Source organism: Sciurus carolinensis, chromosome 5 (genome assembly GCF_902686445.1).
Source record: "Sciurus carolinensis chromosome 5, mSciCar1.2, whole genome shotgun sequence".
Classification (NCBI taxonomy): domain Eukaryota; kingdom Metazoa; phylum Chordata; class Mammalia; order Rodentia; family Sciuridae; genus Sciurus; species Sciurus carolinensis.
In genome coordinates this window covers 63,466,818-63,486,148 of record NC_062217.1, presented here as the reverse complement: position 1 = coordinate 63,486,148, position 19,331 = coordinate 63,466,818, and the positions used below count along the sequence as shown (strand labels likewise).

At 31.3% G+C, this 19,331-nt stretch overlaps 1 protein-coding gene across 4 annotated transcripts in view; it reads left to right on the top strand.

Annotated features, from left to right (window-relative positions):
- The window catches only part of LOC124984659 (tudor domain-containing protein 3), a 133,213-nt gene that overhangs the window by 96,789 nt on the left and 17,093 nt on the right, over nt 1-19,331 (top strand). For all 4 annotated transcript variants that reach the window (XM_047552553.1, XM_047552551.1, XM_047552554.1 and 1 more), the window contains 2 exons: nt 4,265-5,115; nt 9,850-9,975. In XM_047552553.1, coding sequence (XP_047408509.1) covers nt 4,265-5,115; nt 9,850-9,975 — 977 coding nt within the window. The remainder of the gene's footprint in view (nt 1-4,264; nt 5,116-9,849; nt 9,976-19,331) is intronic.

Sequence of the window (19,331 nt, the reverse complement as noted above, 5' to 3'; positions counted from 1 at the left end):
CACTTTCTATAATGGTTGCACCAGTTTGTATCCCCACCAGCATCGTATGAGTGTACCTTTTTCTCCACATCCTCACCAACATTTATTGTTGTTTGTATTCTTGATAATTGCCATTCTGACTGGGGTGATATGAAATCTTATAGTTGTTTTGATTTGCATTTCTCTAATTGCTAAAGCTGTTGAACATTTTTTTCATATATTTTTGATAGATTGTATTTATTTTTCTGTGAAATGTCTGTTCAGTTCCTTAGCCCATTTATTGATTGGTTGGGTTTTTTTTTTTGCGGGGGAGGGCAGTGTTTTCAAGTTCTAGACCAGTGGTACAAAATCAAAGACACAAAGACAAACCCACATAACTACAGTTATCTCATAACTAGACAAAGGCATTAAAAATATTGACTGGAGAAAAGATAGCCTGTTCAATAGTGCTGGGAAAGTTGGAAATCCATATGTAACAAAATGAAATTAAGCCCCTATCTCTCACCCTGCACAAACTCAACTCAAAGCGGATCAAAGATTTAAGCACCAGATCAGAGACCCTGCACCTAATAGAACAAAAAGTAGACCCAAATCTTCACCATTTTGACTTAGGATCTGACTTCCTTAACAAGGCTTCTGAAGTGCAAGAGGTAAAATCAAGTATCAATAAATGGGACGGATTCAAACTAAAAAACTTTGTCTCAGTAAAGGAAACAATAACTTGAAGAGAGTGCCTATAGTATGGGAGAAAATCTTTACCACTTGCACCTCAGAGCATTTATCTCCAGGATATATAAAGAAGTGTTAAGATTTTTGAGTTCTTTATTTAACACCAAAAAATACACATATTTTCAAATTGAGTCTTCACTATAATGCTGTGGCATAGCTATCAATATCCACATTTTATAGATGATGAAACTGGAGTTTTTGTGACGTTGTTAAAAGCAGAGTTCAGTGTTCTCTACAGCAAGTCAGAGATGGTTTTTCATAAGCTCACTTTTTTTTAAATGTAGTACCAGGCTTTTTCTGCAATCATTTGAACTCTGTCTAAATCTACCTCAATGTGTTTTGATGCAGACCTGTCTCCTACAGAAGGCAGGTTGTGTTTTCTGTTTAATGTTGCACTCTTAGCTAAGCAGGGGTGATATGGTTAAACAGGTAGTAATTGTGAACATGAAGGCTTATTCCATTCTCAATGTTTTTAGTAACTCTTTCACGAAATATTTACGGAATGCCATGTGTTCACCTGACCTGTGGCAGGTGAAAACTGAAGAAAACAAGATTATTACCATCAGCTTGGCTACCATGTAACATTGTTTTAAAAATGTAGGACTGACTGAAATCCTTGAGATACTGCTATGCTTTCACTTGGAAAGACGCTGTAGTAAGCCTTTCTGTGACAAGTACTTGAACAGCTTAGAGGAGAGAAAATGTAATTTGGCTCACAGTTACAGAGATTTCAGTACATGGTTGGCAGGCTCCATTGCTTTGGGCTTGAGGTGCAATAGACTGTCATGGTGGAAGAGCACAATGAGGAAAAGTGTTCTCATGGTAGCCAGGAAACAGGGAGAGGTGAGTGGTAACTTGAAAGAAGAAGGCATGGAGGGCAAGACCTAGTCCTCAAGGGCATCCCCCCCACCAGTTTACACTACAGTTTACACTACCTTCTGGTAGTACATTCAACTATCAGTGGATTGATATCAATCCACTGATGAGGTCAGAGCTCTTATGATTCAGTCACTTCCCCAAAGTTTGACCTATGAATCCTGCTGCACCAGGGACCAAACCTTTAATGTATGAGCTTTTGGGAGACATTCCAGATCTGAACCTTAATAGATGCCTATACAGTACTGTTGATTTAAAAAGTAGATTGCAGGCTAGGGTTGTGGCTCAGTGGCAGAACACTTGCCTAGCATGTGCAAGGCACAGGGTTTGATTCTCAGCACCACATATAAATAAATAAAGGCCTATTGCCAACTTAAAAAAAATGTTTAAAAAAATAGATGGCAACCGCTAAGATATAACGTGTTTGCATTTTTGTTTTTAAAAATTTAAATATGCATGGATATATCTGTATGAATTATATTTTAAAAATAAACTCTGAAACCATTAATAATGACTATGTCTACAAGTGAAATTAGAAAGACATTTTTCTTATGATAGGACTATTTAATTTTTAAATTTCCCAAAATTTCTTAGCATTTTTTATCTAGAAAAATTTTAAAGGTTGTCTATATATATATTTTTTTAATCTGGAGAATGTTTCTAATATATTTTAAGTGAATAACAGTATTTGATTTTCTTTTTTGTTTGTCTCAACTCCTTTTTTTCCCCAACTCCTCTTGATTTTCTAATGTATCTAAATTTTCTCTATACTAGGACTTTTATAACAGCAGTAAAGGAGTTTCATTAAAGTATTCTTCCTGCTTTACTTTCAACAAGAAAAAAAAATAAACAAAAACTAAAGCAAGGTTAGAATCTTAAGTAAAGGAGAAGTTTGTGGTAATGAAACTGTATGAATAAGGAAGTACCTTATGACCCAATTACCCTTTTTTTTTTTTTTCTGGTTGCCATTAAGTTTATTTGCTTAATTGTAGTTATAATGATAATAGTCATACAAATAATAGCTCATTTTTATTGAAAGTTACTTTTATTAAAGGCAGATACAATTCTAAGAACTTTGTATATATATTAACTTAGTCAATCCTTTAAAATATATACTTTGTTGTTAATCCCCATTTTAAAGATGAGGTTCAGAAAAGTTAATTTTCTTGTCTACTGTTACAATGTCTACTAATTTGCACACCTATGGTAGATGCTATGCTATCTTTAAGTGCCACTTTGTGAGCTTCTAAATACTAGGCCAGTTGTCATAGGTTTTAGTCTTTCTGCAGTTATTGAAAAGATATTATTAATTTTAGGTCAGAATTTTGGCAGTCCTAGTATCCAAATTTATTTTTCAGTCCATCAAGGATTGTTAACATTGTGATTTCTGTATCTTACCAAAATGAACAGATATAGGAAAAATTGTAGCTAATATGTTGTTGGTTACATTCTATTTTTGTTTTTCCTTTTTTTTCCCCCTGAGTAGACAGCTTGACATAGAGGAAAAATCTTGGTCTTTAGCTCCAGTTAGATTTTACTTTAATTCATGTTTCATCATCTTCTAATGGACTTCTTTAATTGAGATACTTTACTTTGGTCTTTCACTTGTAAAATAATGATAATAATAATGCTCTTTTAGGGTGGTTCTAAGGAGTAAATGAAATAAAGTAAGCAGATGTTTAATTTAGAAAAATATTAGAAAACAGAAAAAACTGAAAATTCTCAGGTCAATATGATAAATATTTCTTAATGAGATCCTGTCTAAAAATTAAAAAAATAAAATGATGGGAATGTAGCTCAGTGTTAAAGTATCCCTGGGTTCAGTACTCAGGGCCAAAACACAAGAAAAAGAATTATCTGCATTTTTTATGGTGTAGGACAAAAGAAGCATTGTTCACCAAAGACAAATCAGTGTGTTTGATAGTAATGTTATATCCATGGTATATGAAACAAAAGAGGAAGAAAGTATAAGACATGGAACAGATTGAAATAGAATTAAAATGACTACATGAAATATAGCCATTAACATATTATCTATTAGTATATATATTTATCATGTTTCTATTACTTTTGGTTTCATGTTAGACATTATCTGTATTATTATGCTTAGTAATGTTTTTGATGCTTTTTTCTGTATTTTTAAGTAGTACCTGCTCTTAATTACTTTGATAGATGAAGAAATCATTTTTCTATAATACCATATCTGTTTGAACTATAAACAGCAGTTCAGATCTAGAAAGATTTAAAAAGAAACATATTTGCAAATGTTCTACTATGATTGATAATGATAGCTGTAATTTCTAAATTAGAGCAGGATTCAGAAAAATGAACAAATGTTATGCAGTTTCAGTAGTCGTTTCTGAGTTAGCAATTGTGCAGTTCTATTTCTTTAACATTTTGGGACATGAATTACCACAATAGCTTATATAGATAACCTTATTATAAAAATGGAAACATTCAGCAACAAAGATAAGTGACTTTGATTATCTACCATTTTTTCTTAGCTCATATCATTGCTTTACTTCTCCAGTATGGCTAACTAGGACAATCATATGTTAGCAATAACCGAACTCTAAGGAAGTAAAGAATTAAAATAATGAGGTGGGAAGATGGAGGAAGATATTAAAATTGTAGTTCAATAATTTTTCATGAATATAATTTTTGGTGTTTTACCTTTCAGAACCTAAGTCACAGTTGCAGCAATTTCATCAGGGACAATATAGAATGTCAAATACTGAACAAAATGGAGTAAAAGATAATAATCAACCAAGACATCTTCCTCGAAGTGATACCAGGCAGCCACGAAATGAAAAACCTCCTCGTTTTCAAAGAGACACCCCAAATTCAAAGTCACTTTTAGAAGGTAGTGGATTACCTAGAAATAGAGCTTCTGAAAGACCAAGTACTTCTTCAGGATCTGAAGGATGGGCTGAAGAGAGAATCAAGTGTGATCGACCGTATTCTAGATATGATAGAACTAAAGATGCTTCATATCCTCTAAGCTCTCAGCATAATGATGGTGCTTTTAAAAAAAGAGAAAACTCTATGCCAAGCAGATCAGGAAAAGGTCCATCTTATGCAGAGGCAAAAGAAAATCCACTTCCTCAAGAATCCATAGATTATAATAACCAAAAACGTGGGAAAAGAGAAAACCAAGCAGGTAATCCTGATCATTTTTATGACAGGAGATCACGAACAATAAACAATGAAACTTTCAGTGGTGTGAAAATTGAAAAACATTTTAATGTAAATACTGATTACCAGAATTCTGTCCGAGCTAATAGTTTCATTGGTGTTCCAAATGGAGAGACAGAAATGCCACTGAAAGGAAGACGAGTAGGACCAATTAAGCCAGGAGGACCTATCACAGCTACACACTATGATGAGAAAATATTTTATAATAGTGGGCCCAAAAGAAGATCGGGCCCAATTAAGCCTGAAAAAGTGCTAGAATCATCTATCCCTATGGAATATACAAAAATGTGGAAACCTGGAGATGAATGTTTTGCACTTTATTGGGAAGACAACAAGGTACGGAAAATGTAAACATGTTAAGTACTAGTATTCTCAAATGTAACATTCTGATGGAACTATGCATTTCATTCTGTATTTGTGCCTGTTGAAAGCCTTTAAACAGATTGATAGTTTATAAAATAGAAGAAAAATATTTAATATTTTTTTGTGGATGCTAAGGCATCTTTCCCATAAGACTTGGTTAAGTTAGGTTTGATTTTAGCTTTCATATCAGAAAATTATTATAGGAGTGATTAAGTACAGTCCAACTTTATTTTACTTGTCATTTGCTGACTTATAAATGTTTTTCTTGCTAGTAAAATTGTTCTGATTCTTAAGGAACAAATCTGTAGTGTAGTGTAAAATTCTGCATATTTTCATTTAAAGAACTTACACATTCAAGCTACTTTAAACAAAACTAAGAGCGTATGATTAATTATTTACTTTATAATAAGTAATTTAATTTATTAGACCAGTAATTTAGATTTTTTAGTTTTACATTATATGGTAGCTGAAAGGGAAAGAAGGAAGTTGTGAGAAAAGGAAAAGATAAGATCAGAACAAGCAGGAATCTCACAGATCAAGGAAGAGCTTGACCAGAGCAAGAAGACCAACACGCTAAAACAGGAAAGGCATGAACAGAAGGCCCCTCAGAGAGAAGTATTTTGTGTGTTCTCCCTTTTTCCCAACATGTTTTCAACCAAATTCTCTTCTCATCCTTGAGGACTTGATCTAAACATCAGCTCCTAGAAGAATCATCTATGATCTTCCCTGGAAAGTGATTCTCCTTCTCAATGCTTTGTTCACTTTTTAAAACTTACCACAATTTGTAAATATTTTTGGTTTTGATTCTTCAATTGGTATCTCTCCTCACTGCCTGAATATTAAGTTCTTTAAAGGCAGGATTATGCCTAATTTACTCCTCCCCACAGCATAGGGTTTTCTTAATTATTGACTGTTGATTACTTAACTTAGGTGGGGACACTTAAAATAGAAAAAAATAAGAGTGGTGAAGGGTCTGCATATACTAGCAAAAACAGGTGTAAGGGAGTTATAGAATGGGGAATCAGGGTGAATAAGAGGCTCATGTCAAAAGAAAGTATTTGAAATAAGTATTTCATAGTTAGAGTAGTATTAATTGATAAACTAAGTGTGTGTCCATGAAAGTGTGTGACTGAAGGGAGTGGAGGTAAAGGTAACTGAAGTTGACAAGGAACTGAAATTCAGACAAGGGAATCTGGATGGACCCTTCACAAGGATGCTTTAAGACTTGGGATTTGGAACCAAGTTCTGTTATATTCAGTGATTATAATATATAAGCATGGTGCTAATCCTTACCTGATAATGACAACAAGGAGTGGGGCAGGGTGGGAAATCTAGATGACATTAGCTTTTAAAGCTTTTATATGAATGTGGGATAGTATTTGTTTAGAAGTAGCTCTCTAGATGTCCAGCCTTTGTTCAAGAGTAGAAGGAAAAAACTGTGTGTGTCTCCTTTTTCTCTAGAAAAGTAAAAAGCTTTCCCAGGAATATCAGCAAGACTTGACTTAAATCTCATTGTTTGGAACTATTCCAAATGGCCACTCTCTCACTGTCAGGGAGGCTTAGAAAGCAGATGTAGAATATCTGCACTATCCAGAATCTGATTTCACCAATTCAGACCACATACTTTCTAAAATTAAGGAACTGTTTGAATTGGGTAGTGGGGCAGTGTTCCTTACCTTTAGTTATTTCTCCTTCATTGTAGAGGCAAGAAAAAGTTTTTAGTCTTTATCAAACCAACATTGACTTCTTGGAAGGGAATGCCCACTGTGTCAGATGCTTTTGTGAAAGGCTAAAGTGAGAATAGAAGCATGTTTCCTATAGGGACAATGTGAAGTTTTTGATGACCTGGCTGGTGAATGTTCAGAATTTCCTCTGAAAGCTCACAAAGATTGTGGAAGTAAAAGCAAAGCTTCAAACCAACGCTCCACAGGGATACAGATATCTCCTTGTTACTCTGTGTGCCTGCTAAAAGAAAGAGAAAAAATTAATATATATGATTGACCACACACATATGAAGCAACAGGAGTAACAGGTCTGTGTCTATTCAGATAATTGGACTTAGTAGACAAATTCCTTCAACAAATATTAACTGAGTATGGAACAAAAACACTGTGAGTAGTTGCTAAGTGCCAGGTGCTTTAAGATACTTCTGACTGTGTGTACTATCACCCAAATGCCTCCAAATACCTGATAGGATTATTAATAAAGTTTTAATCTTAATTTTAATTATCTATAAAAATCAATAATAATGAATTCATCCATCACCTCAGCTGAATAGGTTTAAATTAATACCAAAACCTTCTAGAGCTGAGCTTGGTGGTTCACACCTATAATCCCAGCAGCTCAGAAGGCTGAGGCAGGAGGATCGAAAGTTCAAAGCCAACCTCAACAACTTAGAGAAACCCTGTCTTAAAATAAAAATAAAAAAGGACTGGGAATGTGGTTCAGTGGTTAAGTACTGCAGGTTCAATCCCTAGTACCAAAAATATAAATAAAAAATTTAGAAAGAACTTTTTAGAACATAGAACCTAACAATACCCAAAATGTTTCAAACTATGAGAATATTCTTAGAGTAACTGGATAATCTTTTAAGGTGACTACTTTTTAAAATTAAAAAAAAATTTTTTTTAAGAATTACTTTCAGTTTAGGATAAGGACTGTATACTCTTACTAGATGATATTCAAGTATTGCAAATAAGATAAACAGTAGTCGCCCTTGAAAGAGAATTAGTTACCCTCTGAAACCGTATAACTTAAGAGGTAGCTTTTAAATGTGTTGTAAAGAATAGAAAACTTTGCAGTTTCTAACCAGAGATGGGTGGAAATTTGAGAAAAGGAGTTGATCATAAGTGTCAGTAAGAAACCATAATCTTTGTAATTGCATTGTAATGATATTTTGGAGATAATCTGTCAGTGTGATCTTTTGTTTTAAAAATTCCTTATAATATCTTTCCTTCTCTCTAGCATTGTTTCCAAAGAAGGATCTGAGAATTGGTGGGCAGTTCTTCATTGAGACTGCCAAACTAGTTCAGCTCTTTCTCCTCTCTGACCCTGAATATTTTAACAGCTTTCAAATTAGTTTCCTTGCCTTAAACCCTATTATCTTAAATTTGTCATCAATATTGCCACCACTGTGATCCTCTTCTTTATAGCATTCTTTTACCTTAAACTCTTTCACCTGTTGGTTACAGACTTGCGCATGCATACAGACCCTCCATTATCTGATCCTTGTGTATTATCCTGACATTTCTTGTCAGAAGATGGTTGACCCATCTTCTTACATCATAATTAATTTGAAACTATTTTTAATTTTCTACTCTGAGCTTCATGTTTTATGTCTCTGTAGCTTCCCCTGGTGTACCTGTCTCAGCTCTTTTTTTGGTTAAATGCTCTTCAACCTTCAGTCCATTCCATCTACTTCAGGAATTCTTCCTGAACTCCTCAACTTTAAGTGCCACATCTCTACACCTTTATTATAATATGTATACAAAAGTTATTTTTTGTATGGACCATTTTTCTTAAAGTATAAGGTATTTTTTGTATTAAATATTTGGCTATATTTGGGATAGGGTTTCTTAAATGAGGCCTTTTAAAACTCACTTCCATGTTACGGCTCAGTTTTGGGGAGCTGAAGATACAAAACAGATAAGTAGAATACTACATTGTAAGTTCATATGGGCATCAACTTATTTGTCTTCCTATGATTATTTGTTGAACTAACTTGAACTGACATATAACTTCAGAAATTCATAATTGAAGCATATGTGCAACACAGTTCACAGAACACAAGAATGTGAGGCTGAAAAAGGAGGAAGTGAGAGAGTTTTATGTATACCAAAGACTTTTAAGAGAGTCCCAACAGTGACTAACCTGCTAATATCCAGACCTGGGAAGGAAATACCAAGGATTCACTTAACACTTTTGTAATATGAAATATGCTAGTTAAATATACTAGCTAAAAGCCAATTCTTTCCTGATATTCTTGGGGTAACTTTTTTTTTAAGAAGGATATGAATAATGTAATTTTTATTGCCTTTATTCTGGTGAGCTTTTCAAGAGATATTGTTAGTAGATATTTTACAGTCAAGCATCCAACTGTCTTAGCTTGAAGAAAATGTTCTCTAAAAGCAAAGTATTTTTCATATTTATTTCACATTCACTAAACATTCAGATGTACAATTGGATCCTGAATGGATTGACCTATGTTGAAGGAGTGCTCTATTGTATGACCTACTCTCAATTATCATGAGTATTGTAACAAATAAGTTTTTAATTGTAATTATTATATAAATCAGTTCCTTATAAGTTTGTTAATATGCATCAGGTTCTCAGAGGCAGATTACATTGGGGTAGATTCTCTCAAACCCAACAATTTCCAAATTTGAGTTAAGTCCTTACTCCTTAGTCGGTATCCTTATCTTACTTCAGCCATTTGCGATGACTGAATCAATGATCATTCTTCTATGTGATTTATTTTTGTTATATATTTGTTTTTAAAATAAATTGCTTGTTAATATATTCTGATTAGTATATGTGTATTACCTTTCAGTGTTAGTCAGAGGGCAAACTAATGGTAGGTTTTTCGTTTTTGTTTTTTTTTTTTCTTAAAATTACAGTGATACACCTTGAAAATTTGTATTTCTATTAAACATTGCCTTGGAGGGCAGCATTGATTGTCATATTTAAAATTCCTTTTTCCCTTCTCAGTTTTACCGAGCAGAAGTTGAAGCTCTCCATTCTTCTGGTATGACAGCAGTTGTTAAATTCATTGATTATGGAAACTATGAAGAGGTTCTACTAAGCAATATCAAGCCCATTCAAACAGAGGCATGGGTACGTGATCCAAATTCTGTACAAAGGCATAATCCATTTTGAAGAAAATATATAGCTCTAAAATATTAGTCATAGTCACACAAAATTTGCAACTGGAAAAATATTTTGAAGTTGTTTTAAACTGACTACCCCAAAATAATATTTTAATTTAATTATTACTCCGAATTAAAATAAAAATGAATGCATTGGAATTCTTTTCTTGTATAATGTGCTGTTGTATTACTTTGGAAATAGGTACCCTTATTTACATGTTTGCCAAAAATTTGTATTTGTAAAATAGGTTTTTATGCATATTTTCTTCTTTCCCAAATTGTTATTTTAAAACTGACTAAATTATGTCCAGCAGTTGTCATAGTTGAATCTCTGTTGGATACATGTATGTTGCTTATTCTTTTAGTTACATGTAAAATTAAGAAAAAAAAAACTTTAAATTTTAAATGAATTCACACTGCATTTACTCCCCTACACACACATACACACAAATATATGTATAGATCAAAAATAAATATCTGTTTAATAATTATTTGATTAGTTTTATTGCCAAGTGTTTGTCAAAGCTGTGTGATAATGTTGATGGTATAATTTAGAGCTTATTGGCCTCATTTAGAGTCCAGTTTTATTTAGAACTTACGTGATTTTTATATAGATTTTCAACCACACTTAGGCAAAAACCTGGGTATAAGACATGTTAGAGTTAGTTGCATAAATTTTTCTTATTTTTCTTATGTCTCTTTATGGGTAGTTGTTAATAAATTTATTATTGTAAGCCTGTTTTGTTCCTATTTCCCTAAAATACCACAATATGCCAGAAAATTATATTCAGAAAATAGCCTTTATCATTGAAAATACATTGTTCTCTTCATGAGCCCCTTTTAGTTTTTGTCTTTTGTGTTTTCACTGGTGCCCCCACCCTCAAATATAAATAAAACAACAACATGGAACCTAATAGCAATAATCATGGTAGGATCCATGGATCTTTATTTTCTGCCTTTTTTTTCCCCTAGAAAAACTATCATTTTCTAGATAATAATCTAGAAAAATATTTAAAAATATTGTTTTATATTTTACAGTGTAAGATTACTAATGGTTTACATGTTTAATTAAGATACTTTTTCTTGCTCTCATTTTATAAAGTTTAACTGCTTTTTTTTCTAAAAAAACTGAAATACCATCAATGTAAAATTTATGCCTTTCTTCGAAATATTTGATTTAACCATATTTTTACTCTAGTTGTTCTCATATGATGACTATTTTCATTCTATTTTTTCCCATTAATATATTTTAGTCTAGTTTTGATGATGAAAATAATTATTTATTGAATCTGTATTTCTCAACATTTAGTTCTGGTTTGCTATTCACTATATACTCTTAATAGATGTTAGCCATAATAAAGAATCAGAAATAGAATTATTATTTTTTTAGCTTTTTAAAATTTTATAAACTTAGTAAGAATTTAATTCTTTTCTCCTTAAAGAAAAATTTAGTTTTCTTACCTTGCTTCTTCTCACCTTCCTTTTGATGTTCCAGTATGACATAAGTAAGGAGCATATTTGTTATTCCTCTCTGTAGCTCTTCTGTTCAGAGCTCTCTATAGTCAGGGATTTTTCCTTTTCTCCCCTTAATAGCCCTCATTGCTTTATCCTTGATTTAGGTCTATGCAAACTTAGCTGGAAAATAAATTTATCAGATATTATAGCCCATGTAGTGATTTTATGCTGAACAATGATATTTCTTTTTTTTTTTTTTCCCATCCGTTTGTGAATACTCATCTATGATTTATTTTGCTATTTTTTAAACTCATTTTCTTTTCCTATATTTTATTTAAAAGTCTTTTATAAGATGCTTTAAATATTTTTTTCAGATAGAAGCAGGATAAATCACTAAATCTTTTGCTTTTGGAAATGTTAGTGTATCTTTAATTCTGCTTATACATAATCAAGTGATTCTTAATGGTTTTATAATTTTGCATAAATGAATATTTCTTTATGTGCATGAATAATTCACTTGGTCGAGAGAAACATCTCCTTGAAATATAGAGGCCACCAATTTAACATTTCTTCATCAGTCTCCATTAAAAAAAATATATGTGTGTGTATGTGTGCATATATACATTAAAAACCCCTGCAGAAATATAATCTATGTGAATGTCAATACATGTAATGTAAAGTTAGTGTGTATTCTCTTAGCTGCTGACAGTGTTATTGTGGTCTGTGAGCACTTTTATTTTTGTGACTAGAGACTATAACATGGTTTAAATTAATCAAAGATGTACAAAATTATCAAAAAATAGCTTTCACTGTACCAATAAGAAGATAACTGTAATTGATAATCATACTAGTGAAATTAAAGGGCTGCAAAGGTGCAAGGAAGTTGTTAAAGTCCTTAGCACAATTATTGATTTACACTGTGGATTGTGGAATTTTTAAATTTTTAACTCTTGCACTACATATATGCATTAGTATTTTATTGTGAAATGATACTGTCTCTTTTATCAAGATTTATGTTTATTATTGGCACAAGATTTTTGGATAAACTCTAAGTTTTCAGTTTTCCCTAATGTACCAGTGTTCATTTAGTGAAGATCTTTTAAGTAGTTTGCAAAAAAAAAAAAAAAAAAAAGGAAGAAAAGGAAAAAAAACCTGCATTTAAACCAAAAGCCTTTATAGAAGTCAGTTGCTTGTATTGTTTCTTAGAGGTATAAGGATCAAGCATTAAATAAAAAGCATGAATATTAAGAGACTTAGTGACTAAGTTAATAGTCTATTGTATGGAAAATTAAAATAAAAATCAAGTAAATATTTTAAATCAAAGTGCTAATGTTTTTCTCATGAGATTTAGGAATTGAAACCTTACGTATGTCTATAGGCCAAATATTTATTTCCCTGGAGACACCTTTTTATTTCCAGAACATATTCAGGGATGATATTTTAGATGGTCAAATACATGCTTTAAATATTATTAAAGACTTTTTTTCCTCCAAAATGATTGACTGAGCTTTTTGGTAAGTCATGCTCAATTTTGTTTTTGTTGTTATTGTTCTAGCTAGATTTCACCTGGTTCTTTTAACTACCATAAAACATTTTTTCTTACTGCCTTTATTGTAGTGAAGTTTCTAATTATCCATGTAATGTGAAATTTACAGCTCTTTGTGAATTGGGTAAATGCTCTAATTTTTTTTCTGGCTTTTGTTTTTTAAAGATTGAGTGTTTTAACATTGTAGGGTTTTCCTTAAATAAAGCATTATAGAGTCTCATGTATATCTTATAAAAATCATAAATGGAGGAACATAGTATTATTTTATATATCTATCTACTGTGTGATAAAAATACTATGACCCTTTCCCAACTGGCTCCTTTTAACTCTAAAACTGTTACTAGAAAATCAATAAACAGATGCCCCAGGCAGTTTGGAAGCACTGTAAAATTCCTTGGCACTGCTGCTTTGACAATCCTTTTGTGTTTTGGGTGCTGTTGTTACTGAATTGTTCTTCTAAACCTGGGATAATGCTATTGAGTCCTAATTTTCCATGCACATTGAGAACCTGGATTCTATTGAGAGTTTTATGTCCCAAGAAGTGTTTTAAAACATGCTGGTGTCTAAACTTTTAAAAGTTTATAGTGTCTGCTTATTACTGTCAGAAAATGATCACTGTTCAACTGTTGTTTTAACTAGAAAAATTATGATTGTGTAGGTAATGGTTGGTAGGGAGATTGTTATTGTCTTTTAGGTGATTTTCCTAAGTATTTTTCTGTAAAATATTTATTTATTCAACAGATGTTCCATGTACATCAGTTAGGTGCCAGGCATTATTTAAGTGAGAGGTATATATAAATCCACAAAATACACCAAAGTATCTGGTCTCTGCATAAAAGTAAGAAAGTTATCATTTTTACTATATGAACCACTTCAATGTCTCATTTGGTCTTTGTTTTGAAACTTTAAAACAAAATACTAGTAGAGAAAATTCTCTTTTTTACTGAAAGTTTAAGTGATATATATTCTACCTTAGTTTGAAGATGACATTATTGTGGAAGAATAATAAATAAGCAATGAATCTTATATATTTTCTTTTACTTTTTTTTTTCTTTTTTTTTAATTTAAAGATAGGTGTGGCTATTGCTAGGCTGACCTTGAATTCCTGGGCTCAAGTGGTCCTCCTGCCTACGCCTCCCAAGTAGCTAGAACTACAGGCACATGGCACAGTTCCCAGCTATATATTACCTATTTAAAAAATAAAATTTGTTTTTGTAAGAATTAAATTCTGTTTTTTTAGTAATTGCAATGTATATATTTTCCAACTTAGCATACTTAAGAAAGTTTTAGTTTTGAAGTAACTGCACACAGTTTTTGTTGTTTTAATAATAATATTCTTGGAAAGCACATTTGAAGGTCACCTTTTTAAATTCAAATAACATTCATAAAAGACCATGAATTATTCTTATACTAATAAAAATATTAAAAGGAAACAAAACAGAAAAAAAACCTAACCTATTTAAATGAGAAGGAAGATGAAGAATTGTGTGAAAAAGATGAAGAATTTTAAATTTATATAACTTAAAAATTTTAAAACAAAGCCTAAATACATTTAAATAGGTCCTGTTAACAATTTCAGTGACTTAATGATAAAATTGGGCTATAAGTAGTTTGATTTTGATATCGAAGATTATAGTAGATATTAAAGACAGTTGTTATATAAAATACTAATTTCAAAGGAAGATCAGAATTATGTAACAGTGAGTTTCTGCCAATTAGTATTTAAAAAAAAGTGCAAATACCCAGTTGATCCAGTTCAGAAAGTGTTATTCTTGCTGATAAATTCTTAACATTAGTACAAATAATCTATCATAATTTTATTTTTGCACTAAACACATAATTTGGTTAAGGTCACTGAAATACTGCAGTATGTTTTCTTCTACTATACAGTTTTGGAAATGGGCGATACCCATTTTCTTTTGCAAGGTAAACACTGAGTAAATCAAAAAGTACATGGTTAGTTTAACACATTTAAGAAAGTAATTTTCAAATTATAGGTTGTGGAACGTGACAACTTCATGTCAGTATTTATTTATTTATGGTGTTGGGTATTGACACCAGGGCCTTGCACATGCTAGTAAGCACATTCTCTACCACTGAGCTATGCCCCAGTTCACAGTGTAGTATTGTTAGACTTCCTTTTAATAACCTTTGCTTGTATTAAATGTGCATTATTTCTTCTTGTATTACTCAACCTTTTTCAATGACTACAGTAGATTGTCAGTTATCTAAAAGCACTGGAGACACAAAAGCTGCTGGCATAGAGAGGGAAATGATTTATTCATAAATATACTCCATTTGCTTAAGTATGTCACTTTAAAATTATTCATTTCTAACCCTTGAAAATTAAATTCAGATTTTTAATGGAATATTATGAAAATCTTGGAATTTAGTTTCAATGTAGCTATACTATTCAAAAGAGATACTTTATTTCATCATTTAAATTAATACTGAAAATAATATACTATTTTAAGAACCTGTACAAAAGTATGATTAAGTTTTGATATATTGTAATCTTTTTAAATTGTATGTAAAAACTTCTTTAAATGGTTTCTGGGTAATCTGATTTTTCTTCATTGATAAATAAAAGTACAAATTTTATATATATATATGTACAGATTTCATATATATATATGTATACTGTACATATATATATATATTTTTTTCCTTCCTGAAGCAAAGTGACTCCCAAAATAAAATAACATGGCAGCATATTACCTAAGACATGATATTTTTCTTTTTAAAGTTATTTTAATGATATTCTTTGGGTTTCTAACTTTAGAGTTTATAAAATAAGCCTCAAATTACTTAATGTTAGTAGTATCTGTCAGGTTAATGTAATTATTTGAAAAATCTATAGCATTCTTTTGTTATACATATGAATTACAATACTATGAGATAATACATTAATCTTTTAACAGCTAAGTCTCCCTTTTATTAATGTCATGGACTTGTGAATATGTTGTGTTGGTTAATTAAGAAGTAAATTCATGATGCTTTACCTTTATACTGAATATTATATAATTTTGATTTTTTTCCTTTAAAGTAATCATAAGGGACTTTCATGGGTGAGAGTCACAGCTGAAAGGGGTTGGAATTGTCAGGTGCAGTTATTTTCTCCTTACACATTTTTGATTCAGTAGACTCAGGTTTGTTCACTTATGAATATAAATTTTGTCTTTTCATTTATTTAACTTAAAGGGACTTTTAAACCTATACTTTGCAACTCCATTGAATTTTACCCTTTCTTTGCAGCTATATGCAGGACTTGCTAATATACTCATTGCACGGGGAAAAGTAACAAAATAAATGAATCTGAAGGATATTTTGTTTTATTTCTGTGTTCCCAAAGATGTCAGTCTTACATTGGACATGTGTCTTGACAGGGTAAATGTTAGTATATTTTAAAGATTTTTATAAATCTTAAAAGGCATCCTTCTTAAATGAAAAAAAATACAGTTCTCTTTTAGTTTCTGGTGAATTTCTGAGCCTTTTTCATCTGCATCTAGAATACCAGTAAAACAATGTTGCTTACTGAACCATAGACCATTCCCTTTAATGGGATCTCCCTCAGTGTGGTTCTTTCTCTTGTAGTCAGTGATGGTGCACCTCTGCAATGGTGGACTAAAAGTGAACTTAAGATGCATATTTGATTGCATACCGTAATGAGTTATCAGTTACCCATTCTCTTTTTAATCTTACACAATCATCTGTGTATCTCTACTTCATACTTTTTGTATATTTTTATCATCTTGTTTTATTAGTCATTTCTCTCCATTTTCATTCTGTTTCTTAAACATTATATCCTTTTTTTTGGTTGTTGTTTTGGGTTTTTTTTTTTTGTCTTTTTTTTTTTTTTCACTTCTGGTATATTTTTGTACAAATGGAGTACTCCTCCTACTGATTCTAATTTCCTGAACTTTACTGGATCTATGGCGTTTATTCTAGAATCATGTACATTAGGTTTTACTGTTAAACTTCTAGTGAAAATAGCAGAGTTGATCTATCTCCTTGTGAGAAATACTTTGGTATTATAGAGCTTCCAGTTCCATTAAGCTTGGGAACTACTGGCAAGAGTTTTACACCTTGGCTTGAAATAAGTCCCTTAGTGGCCTGTCATTGGCTAAGAGCTCCATTCAGAAGGGAAAGGAAGTACTGCAACAGTGAGTACATTTCTTTTGCTTTAGAAAAAACCTCATAATAATTATTAAGAGTAAACATAATGAAGAGATTTTTAATTTAGCAGCTTAGAGCATCATAAGAATACTTAAGTCATTTTTTGTGGGGTATGTATTTCTTCATACCTCATCCATCTAGTTGTCTAAAGTATATTCTGAGAACATGAATTCTGTTTTATAGTTAAACAAATTTGGAAAATGCTGTGTTAAAAGTTAAATATATTTTTTGTTTATAGGACTTAATTGAGTCACTGACAAGTCAATAAACATTTTAAGTCTCCAAGGGACAGGTATTTTATAGTGCTTCAAACCCTTATTTGCTCATGCAACCCCACCCCACACCTCACATAGAACCTATTATAGAAACTCTGTGTGAGTATCTGGAAAACATGTTAAATCTTTTCTTAACTTGCTAGTTTCAAATTTCCCATCTAAAAAATGGGTAAAGATTTATCTCTCAGATATATTGTTAAACATTTTCCAAACCTCGTATAATGTATTTTTGTTATAAATGAAGACTATACAAAGCAACTTCTCCTCAAACAACATTTCAAGACTTTTTCTTTCTGTGAATAGAGGTCAAAATATATTTCTGAAATTTTATGCCCCTTTTAAGTCTTTCTGCTGTTTCAATGGGTTTAGTTTCATAAAATATTTTATTATACATGTAATTATACACAATTCACTGATTTTTTATTTTTATTTTATCTAATTCTGGAATTTTTTTGTATAACATTAAGAAATTGCCATTGGTGAAAATGCCTTTTGTTTCATAATATTGTTGTCTTTTCCTGTAATTCTCACCTAATAACACACATGATGCTTATATGTTCCATCAATCAGTAAGGTATTTTATCATTTCTTTGGATTTTTGTATTTTTATTCTCTAGTAACCTAGTCTAAGGTAAAATCTAAAACCCTCTCCCCCAAACTCCTGTTTTACATTAAGCTGACATTGACTACTAAATCCAAAAAAGTGTCAAAGTAAGTTAATTCCATTTGGTGTGTTAATTCCATTCTTAAATGGAGAAGAGGATTCCTAAAAGACCAAAATTTTTGCTTTGTATTGACATTTGTATTATTCTTTCAATAATGCACCAGTGTCTGAGGCCTTTGTATATTATTGTTTTATATAATTAAAAGCTTGTTATTCAAAGCCTCCTGGAAAACAAAATTCTTTTAACTGCTCTATATCTCCTCTTTTTATTTTCCTGATATCATTTGTTAAATCAGAAGACCTGATAATCTTGGATCTAATGCCAGAGTTCACTTGAGATGTCTGGAGGAAAAATATTCTTATTTCAAGAAACATCCTCTTTTAGGCACTTATAATTATAAACAAGGGCAGAATTTCCTGTTGAATATTAACTGGTAGGAATACCAAGGAATTATATGAATAATAAGTAGATGGGTACTCTAAGTACCTTCTTTTGAAGGCATCTGAATTTTAAGTTTGTCCATGAACTACATTGGTAGGTGAAACAGTGGAAGAAGGACAGTATTTATTTATTTATTTATTTATTGGATACTTGATGTAGTCCTGGTGATCACCTTGATTATATTTAAAAATGTCAAGCCTGAAAATATATGCATATATTTTTACCAAGTATTCATTAATTTCTTTTTGTACCAAAGATAGATAGATAGATAATTCTTACTTTAAATTTCTATAATTTTTAAATGACCCTTTATTTCCTTTTTTTAAGAGTCTTTATTTCCTTTTTTCTTTTAAAATTCCACATCTCTACCTCTCACTCCTTATCCACACTCTTCCTTCTCATGTTCTTTATTTTGTGAATGTTTGCCACCTTATTCATCTTAAAGGTGTCAAATTACTTTCAACTATTGGTTTGGATGTACTGCAATCCAGATAGGACTGGTACTAAGTGAACAATAGAGTATCCTTTAAATCTCACAAATACCTTGATATCCCTGGTTGATTTGTATGCCTTGGCTTATATAACTGCTTACTTGGTACTTGTCCCTACTGGTAGTTGTTCTCAGAAATGGAAAAACTTTTAGAGGCTAAAGTGTATTGAGGCTTATTACTATAAGTGATAAGTTGGACATAGTTCATTTGAATTGTATCCTTCTATTCTTAGAAAATTAGTAAAAGAAATGAATTTTTTCACTGAATGTGTTTAA